At 41.2% G+C, this 9,217-nt stretch overlaps 1 protein-coding gene across 10 annotated transcripts in view; it reads left to right on the top strand.

The window, feature by feature from the left end:
- TJP2 (tight junction protein 2) overlaps nt 1–9,217 on the top strand; it is a 189,344-nt gene that overhangs the window by 143,906 nt on the left and 36,221 nt on the right. For all 10 annotated transcript variants that reach the window (XM_035029082.1, XM_035029083.1, XM_035029081.1 and 7 more), the window contains 2 exons: nt 6,106–6,159; nt 8,806–8,930. In XM_035029082.1, coding sequence (XP_034884973.1) covers nt 6,106–6,159; nt 8,806–8,930 — 179 coding nt within the window. The remainder of the gene's footprint in view (nt 1–6,105; nt 6,160–8,805; nt 8,931–9,217) is intronic.

The following is a 9,217-nucleotide window of genomic DNA, read 5'->3' as shown; positions in this document are numbered from 1 at the left end:
GGCTCCCTGCTGAGCAAGGAGCCTGGTGCGGGACTCGATCCCAGGACCCTGAGATCATGACCCAGCCGAAGGCAGACACTTAACCATGTGAGCCACCCAGGTGTCCTGCTTTTTCCCTCTTTAATTGAAAACATAGTAATAATAATAAAGAAAGTTAAAAAAAAATGATGGAAGTTAAACAATTATTTTCAGTGCCTGTATATCTCATTGTGTTGATTCATTTAACCCAAATAATCACTCCCTCTTTGGACATTATGCTCCCTCCCACCCCATAGCATTGCCCAATTCTAGGGGTGACTGTCATGGTATTGGTTAGTTCTTTCCTGATGATTTTTAGATAAATATTTTGGAGAGGGTGCTTTATGACGTTTTTTTCTTGATGTGTAGGGATATTGCTATATTCAAAGAAGAGTTGGCATCTGTATTTATTTTACCCCAACTTACAGATTAATTCAGTTGGTTGAAATTTGCCAACTTTAAGATAGTGTCAAGCGCTGAGAAGATGAATTTGGGGAGCATACATGCTAGTAAAGTTCATTTCTAGTTGGTAGGTGACTGGTTAAGGCCACGTTGAAACCTGAAGGTGCCAAGGAGTTAGGAGGTGTTCTGTGGAAATGGAAGGAGATGATCAATTCTGATCAACTAGGTTTCTGCTTCCTGTTTCCTTTGAATAAAACTTTCTTTTTTAAAAAATAGAAAACTTTATTAAAACCTTGGAGAACTTGTGTTACACTGGCACACATTAGACATAGGCTGCAGTGTTCCAGGGACCGGCCGGCGATGAAGCACTCCCAGAACACCAGATCACATAGGCACTTGAGTTCCCAGCCCTAACCACCTCAGGGGTGCTGTCCCAGAAGGAGGGGGCCACCAACTGTAATAGAAAATTTCCTTTAGGGAGGTGCCTGGTGGCTCAGTTGGTTAAGCGTCTCCCTTCGACTCAGGTCATGATCCCAATGTCCCGGGATCGAGCCCCACATCAGGCTCCCTGCTCAGCGGGGAGTCTGCTTCTCCCTCTGCCCTTCACCCTGCTCGTGCTCTCGCTTTTGCTCTTGCTGTCTTTGATAAATAAAATCTTAAAAAAAAGAAAATTTCCTTTAGGAAAACTTGCTAGTAGAAATCTGTGCCTTAATCATATTAACAACTGATGAATGGACAGTGTATCCACTTCTTGGTTTATTGAGAGGGACACCTGTCTGCATGCCTCTGTGCACCAACACTGTACTAAGAGGTAAGGGACAAAAGGGAGGGAGCGAGATATAAAATTCTTATCTGAAAATCCACTTTTTTTTTTTTTTAAAGATTTTATTTATTTATTTGAGAGACAGAGAGAATGAGAGACAGAGAGCATGAGCGGGAAGAAGGTCAGAGGGAGAAGCAGACTCCCTGGCGAGCAGGGAGCCCGATGTGGGACTCGATCCCGGGACTCCAGGATCATGACCTGAGCCTAAGGCAGTCGCTTAACCAACTGAGCCACCCAGGCGCCTGAAAATCCACTTTCCTTTTCTTCCAATCGACAGTTGTCATGATGAACAAACTTAAATAACTGGGGAGGTTTACATAATTTAGAGAATGATCTTTTTGAATGTTTACATGTTTCATTGTGTTGATGTGCCTTCATTTAGCCTAAACGTCACCCCTGTGGGATGCTGATCCCACCCACCCCACCCCCGTCCCATAGCACCTGGTCCCAGGTGTGCTGTAGAAGAGGTGCTAGTTCTTGCCCGTTCCTCAGACGATTTGTACTTTCTCTTTAACCCTAGAGGTGGTTTTTTATTTTAGTTTATTTTTTTTATTTTTTTAAAAGATTTTATTTATTTATTTGACAGAGAGATAGCGAGAGAGGGAACACAAGCAGGGGGAGTGGGAAAGGGAGAAACAGGCTTCCCGCTGAGCAGGGAGCCCGATGCGGGACTTGATCCCAGGACCCCGGGATCATGACCTGAGCGGAAGGTAGATGCTTAATGACTGAGCCACCCAGGCGCCCTTATTTTAGTTTTTAATCTAAGAATTCTGATCTCTTGGAGCCAGATGGTATTAGCCATGGAAATGTCCTAAAAGTGAGTAGATAGCAGGAGAGTGAGCTAAAGGATTATGACTTCCTCTCACTCTGAGTCATCAGTTACAGCTACTCAAGAGTAGACTGGTTTACCTTCTGTACAAAACAAAATTGCTTTTTTCTAAACCCCCTTTGCCAAAGGGAACAAATGATCGGCTCCAACAGATCAGTTGATAGAATTGTCTTTTATATTAAGTTGTGTTTTCCCCAAGTCAGAGTTTGTTAACCAGGGGAAAAAGAAGCACATCATCTGGACATTTTTTTAATTCTTTTCTCTCTCTCCTACTAGTATCAGTGCAGGAATGGCAAATTTTATTTGAAAAAATTTTATTTTTGTTAAAGATTTTATTTGACAGAGAGATACACAGTGAGAGAGGGAACACAAGTGGGAGAGGGAGAAGCAGGCTCCCCGCGGAGCAGGGAGCCGGATGCGGGGCTCAATCCCAGGACCCTGGCATCATGACCTGAGCTGAAGGCAGACGCTTAACGACTGAGCCACCCAGGTGCCCCTGTATTTTTTTTTTAAACTGCTAGTTTTTCTTAAATTATTTTGTGTATTAGTAAGGCCTTTTATTTATATAATTATATTTCTTTGTGTCCTTATGTTTTAGAAGTTTCCTATTAAAAAACATAGCTGGGGGTACCTGGGTGGCTCAGTCGGTTAAGCATCTGACTCTTGATTTCAGGTTAGGTCATGATATCAGGGTCATGAGATTGAGCCTGCCTTGGGTTCCACATTGGGCATGGGGCCTGCTTATGGTTCTCTCTCTCACTTGCCCTCTGCGTCCTCCCACCTGTTCACTCATACTCTCTCTCTAAAAAAGTAAAAATAAACAGCTGCACCTTCTTGTTTTTAATCCATCCTGACAGTCTGCCTATATTTATTGTGATTACTTTTCTGTATTCTTCTATATTCTAGTTTATGTTTTATATTTGTGCTGTTTTTTCTGAATTTCTCCTTTTGCCTTTTTTGGATTGACTTTGGTTTTTTGTTTTATTTTTCCCTCTGCTATGTTGGAAGTTACGTACTTACTGTAAGTATTCCTATAGTGGATACCCCAGAAAACTTAAGTAGATTTAACTCTGTGAAGTTCAGAATTAATCAGTTTAATTCTGCTCCTGAATAAAATATTTAGAATAATCTAATTATGTTAAAGTCTTCTGGATTTACGTGCAATGTTGCCCAGTGCTTTGGTTCCTACTTGTTTAACCCTACAAAATTACACATTATTATTACAGCTGAATATAGCCAGTTCAGGTTTACTCATATTCCTTCTTGCATCTTGGGCCTTACTTCTGGTATTATTTTCCTTTTTTCTGAAATATCCTTTGGAAATTGTTTTATTGCTGGTCTAGGGTAGTAATCTCTCCCAATTTTTATTTTTTAAAAAATGTCTTTTCTGCCCTTTAAATTAACATGTATTGTTTTTAAAAATATTATTCTATTGATTTTGGGCTTCCATCATTGCTGTTTAGAAATCTGCTCTTAGGGGCACCTGGGTGGCTCAGTTGGTTAAGTGTCTGCCTTCAGCTCAGGTCATGATCAGGGATCGAGTCCTGCATCGGGCTCCCTGCTCACAGGGGAGTCTGCTTCTCCCTCTGTCCCTCCCCCTGCTCATGCTCGCTCGCTCTCTCTCAAATAAAATCTTAAGAAAAAAGTCAGCTGTTACTCTAATTGTTCTTTTACAAGTCTTTACATTTTTTTCTGCCTTGGGATTACCATGTATTTAAAGGTGTTTTTCTCCCCTGGTGTGTTTTCTGACTGGTGTGAGGTTGTTATCTCATTGTGGTTTTGATTTGTATTTCCCTGATGCCAAGTGATGTTGAGCACTTTTTCATGTGTCTGTTGGCCATTTGGATGTCTTCTTTGGAAAAACGTCTGTTCATGTCTTCTGCCCGTTTCTTGATTGGATTATTTGTTCTTTGAGTGTTGAGTTTGATAAATTCTTTATAGATTTTGGATACTAGCCCTTTAACTGATAAGACATTTGCAAATATCTTCTCCCATTCTGTCGGTTGTCTTTTGGTTTTGTTGACAGTTTCCTTTGCTGTGCAATAGCTTTTTATCTTGATGAAGTCCCAATAGTTCATTTTGGCCTTGTTTCCTTTGCCTTTGGAGATGTGTCTAGCAAGAAGTTGCTGTGGCCGAGGTCACAGAGGTTGCTTCCTGTGTTCTCCTCTAGGATTTTGATGGATTCCTGTCTCACATTTACGTCTTTCAGTCATTTTGAGTCTATTTTTGTGTATGGTGTAAGGAAATGGTTCAATTTCTTCCTTCTGCATGTGACTGTCCAATTTTCCCAACACTATTGTTGAAGAGACTGTCTTTTTTCCATTGGACATTCCTTCCTGCTTTGTCAAAGATTAGTTGACCACAGAGTTGAGGGTACATTTTTGGGTTCTCTCTTCTGTTCCATTGATCTAGGTGTCTAAATATTTTTTTTTAAGATTTTATTTATTTAATAGAGAGAGAGAAGCAGACTCCCTGAGTGGGAAGGCCAAGTGGGGCTCAATCCCAGGACCCCAAGATCATGACCTGAGCCGAAGGCAGATACTTAACCGACTGAGCCACCCAGCGACACCCTGTCCCCTTTTAATTTCTTACGATAAACTTCATATTGTACCTAGCTCTCTGAGTCTGTGACTGATAATATCCAATATTTATAGTGTTTGACTCTGCAGTTTTCTGTTTCTTTCAACTCTCACTCATGATAACTTGTTATGTGTGTGTGCATTCCAGTTGTGAGCTCATGTTCCTCAGATATGCACCTGGGGGATTCTCTGAAACCTGTGTTCTGGTATGTTCCTTGGAGAGAATTTGCATTTGCCCTTGTGTACCTATGTGGCAGTACCATGCAGAACCACTCTGAGAGTGCTTTGAGGAGGTACAGTTGTGTCTGTGATAGGACTATAGTCCCAAACTTGTGTGAGTATAGGGCTCTTGATAGGAATGCTCCAGGGAGATATTTTTAGTTATTTCCACTCTGCTCAGAGTCGAGGATGAGTTAGGCATGTGTCCCTGCCATCTCCATCAGCCTAATGGTATTTTTTCCCCTACTACATCCAGTCCAATTTAATCTCCACCCTGTTTGGTTCCTACATTTTATCTCTCTTCCCAGCCTCCTGTTCAAATGCCTGCTTCAGTGCTGGTTTATCTCGTTGGCTTTGAGCTTTCTTGGTATTTCTGGCCTTTAAGGATTTCTCCTCAAAGGCAGCCTGCATTTAATGGATTATTATTAGTATTTTTAAACTGATAGCTACCAATTTCAGGCCTTTCTAGACGTGTATTTTGGAATATTGTCAGAAACTGAAGCCTCCATCGATTTATGCAGGCATTTTCATCTTTCATGTCCAGCAGTACTGATGGAGAAGAGGTTACCCAACTGGGCACTCTCTGAGAAGGCCAGGGATTCCTTTAGACATAAAAATGTGTAAAATTTGCCTTAGAGATCACCCTTGACAGGAAGAGAGGGAGCAGTGATTTAAAAAAAAAAAAAAAAAGAATAAAATACCTGTTTGAAACTCTAGATTTCAGGGTGCCTGGTGGCATAGTGCGTTAAGCGTCCAACTCTTGGTTTCAGCTCAGGTCATGATCTCAAGGTCATGAGATTGAGCCCCGATTCAGGCTCTGCGCTCAGCAGGGTCTGCTTGGGATTCTCTCTGCCTCTTCCCATGCCTCTGTATGCTGGCTCTCTCGCTCAAGTAAATAAATAAATCTTAAAAAAAAAAAAAAAAAGAAAACTCTAGATTTCTTTTTTGAGGGATTTTATGATGATTGTTTTGGCATGGTGATAGTAAAAAAGCTCAACACTTAATATTTATATATCTTATGTATTTCACTAATTTTCTAGTACTGTTAAGACTGCCATTTGATTGAAGGAGTGTGTGAAAATAGGTAATATAATGTTCCTTAAAAATACCAACTCTTTTTGGTTTGTAGAATGTATGAACTGGACTTTATATTGAGACATTTTCCTTTATAGCTTTATTTCTAGCATTGAAGTGTTTGTGGTTTTAATCAAATTGGTCTTACTGTTTTAAAACAGGCTCCAGGCATGGAAGAACTGATATGGGAACAGTACACTGTGACCCTTCAAAAGGTGAGTGCGGTACAGTTCATATACACTACAATTATGTCCTTGAATTTACAGGTCATGGGTCTTTCTCATTTTTGCCCAAACACAGTTATTCCCCCTTAAGGTGGATGACGCATTGTAGCTTGCAATAATTACTGCATTATCAAAGATTTGCATGTTATTTATATTTTTTGGTTAAGGTCTGTATAATAGAAAATTATAGAGGTTATTTAGTGTATTCACTTATCTCTAGACAGAATAGGCTGTGGAAAAAAGAGAGAAAAGGAGGGGAGAAATGGAAATAACTCATACTGTTTAAGGATGTTGAGGTAACTTCTACAACTTTTATAACTTTTTTTAAAAGATTTTTATTCATTTATTTGACAGAGAGCACACACAAGCAGGGCAAGCAGCAGGGAGAGGGAGAAGCAGGCTCCCCACTGAGCAGGGAGCCTGATGTGGGGCTTTATCCCAGGACCCTAGGATCATCACCTGAGCCGGCGGCAGACACTTAACCAACTGAGCCACCCAGGTCCCCCAGTTTTTTTTTAAAGATTTTATTTATTCATTTGAGAGAGAGACAGAAAGCACGAGCAGGGGGGAGAGGCAGAGGGAGAGGGAGAAGCAGGCTCCGCACTGAGCAGAGAGCCTGATGTGGGTTCGATCCCAGGATTCCAGGATCATGAGCTGAGCTGAAGGCAGACACTTAACAATCTGAGCCACCCAGGCACCCCAGGTACCCCAGCTTTGATAATTTTAATTGTAACATATGAAGTCTAAACTAAATTTTAAAACATTGGTTTAGCAGTCAGGAGACATGGGTGTATTCCTTGTCCTACTCATGATTATATTAAGAGGTGCTGAGTTAATCAGATTTTAAAAAATCTTCCCCTCTTGCCCATGGTATTGAAAATAGAAGTAGTACCAGATATAAATGTATTTCACTTAATTTTTAAAGTTATTTCAAAGGTATTGCTCCTCTTGATTAAATGAGGTAATACAAACAGCTTCTGGTACATGGAGTCCAGCACATAATGGTTGCTTAACACATGTTCTTTTCCTTTTTATTCTTCTGACAGCGGAGTTTGAGGTAGGCATGACAGGTGTTAGCCCCACTTGAAACAGGCACAGCCACGGAGAGTCTGTATGTGATCTGTGTGCAGCTGGGCTGACCTGAACAGTCCTGAGGTCTTATTCCTTCAGCTGCCCGGTCAGCATCTCTGTGACTTTTGTGGGCTCCGCTGGGATCTTAGCCCTGCTCTGAATCCCTCCAGGCTCTGGATTCTAAAGTTCCTCAGAGAGAGTTTTCCTTTGACCCATAGAACTGTGAACTTTTCAAACCCTGACTTCGGTGAAAAGTTAGTTCCTATATAAATGAATTAAATTAATCCCGGTAGAAAAAAACCCAGATCAGTGCTTAGGTGCCGAAACTTCTAGAGCAGTGACATAACACAATTTCTGCTGGTGAGTGGTTCCCCCCTTGAGTCTTAATTTTCAACTGTAGTCCTCTTCTGACTCTTCTCCACACCCTGCCTCCAGCATTTCACATGCCCCTTGAGTGGCAAAGGTGAGAGACATTTTAGGTCTAGTACAGAGGATGGAGCTACCTCTGCATAAAGCAGCCACCTAGGTGATAGTGCTGCCCCATCCAAAGCCATGTAATTAAGGGACAATCGGCTAGCCTGTTTGGTGTTGCTAACTGTTGGTCTCCAGTTGGCACAGTGGGTCCCATGTGGGAAGTCTTCCATGGAGGTGGGGGGAGGGGGGGAAACATGGACTTCCTTTTATTCTCTGAGTACGTATCTATAGTTATAATCACATATAGCCATATCATCTGGATGAAACCTTGGGAGCTTAGCTTTATTAAAGGTTTTATTTTTAAATAATCCCTGTACCCAACATGGGGCTCGAACTCACAACCCCGAGATCAAGATTCACATGCTCCACCAACTGAGCCAGCCAGGTGCCCCGGGAGCTTAGCTTTTTTAAATACTGAAATGAATTAGGGTTATGTATTATCTGGGTTCACTGTTTTACATTTCTAGACCAATCGTGATGTAATTAATCTGTATTTTCTGTCTTATATGTATGCAGGAAAGAGTTTAATGCTTTGATTTCTCATAAGGTCTTAAAAGTATGTTTATCTTCAGATTTTATTTTATCTTTAAAGTCCATTTATTTATTTATTTATTTATTTTTTGGGCACCCTATGTTAAAATGAAACCACCAGTTCACCTAACTTGGACGTTAAAGGTATACTTTACAAATAGGGTTTTAGCGCAGAAGCAGTTGTGACTGAAGCTGTTGCAGCCCAGGCCAGGATATGAGAACAGGTGTGACTGGCGTTTGAATAGCACATCCCTGTTTGGACAGAAGATGTCATTTCCCAACCCCTGCCAGCTTCTACTGAGACCTCCAGTCTATGCTATCAGTCTTTTATGGCTTTTCACAAGACTGTTTCTTTTAGATAAGGAATTTCCCTGTATAAACCTGTCAGCTAACCATGGTAGCTTTATTTTGTTTCTCATTTGTTTCTGGAAGCCCTCTGTTCCTGAGCTGTCTCTGGTTATTGGTTTGACCTTTATTTTATTGAGTGCTTGTAATAAATCCTGAAAGCCACTTATGGAAGGATTTTTATTTTTTAATTTTTCTCTTAACTCCAATGAACAGGATTCCAAAAGAGGATTTGGAATTGCAGTGTCTGGAGGCAGAGACAACCCCCACTTTGAAAATGGAGAAACGTCAATTGTCATTTCTGATGTGCTCCCGGGTGGGCCCGCTGATGGGCTGCTTCAGTGAGTGTCCTTGTGTCCCAGCCCCAGTCCCTGCCCGCCCCACTGGTTGGTTCTAGACAGGGTGCTTGGGGGGTGGGGGGTTTGCACTTAAAAAAAAAGAGCTTTTACATAAACTGAAAAGTTTTAGGGGAGTGGGGTGGGAGGATGGGGTAACTGGGTGATGAACATTAAGGAGGGCACATGATGTAATAAGCACTGGGTGTTATATAAGAGTGATGAATCACTGAACTCTCTACCTCTGAAACTAATAATACACTATATGTTAATTAATTGAATTTAAATTAAAA

Source organism: Mirounga leonina, unplaced genomic scaffold, assembly GCF_011800145.1.
Source record: "Mirounga leonina isolate KUSES-001 unplaced genomic scaffold, KU_Mleo_1.0 Mir_224, whole genome shotgun sequence".
NCBI classification, from domain to species: domain Eukaryota; kingdom Metazoa; phylum Chordata; class Mammalia; order Carnivora; family Phocidae; genus Mirounga; species Mirounga leonina.
This window is presented reverse-complemented; position numbering and strand designations above follow the sequence as displayed.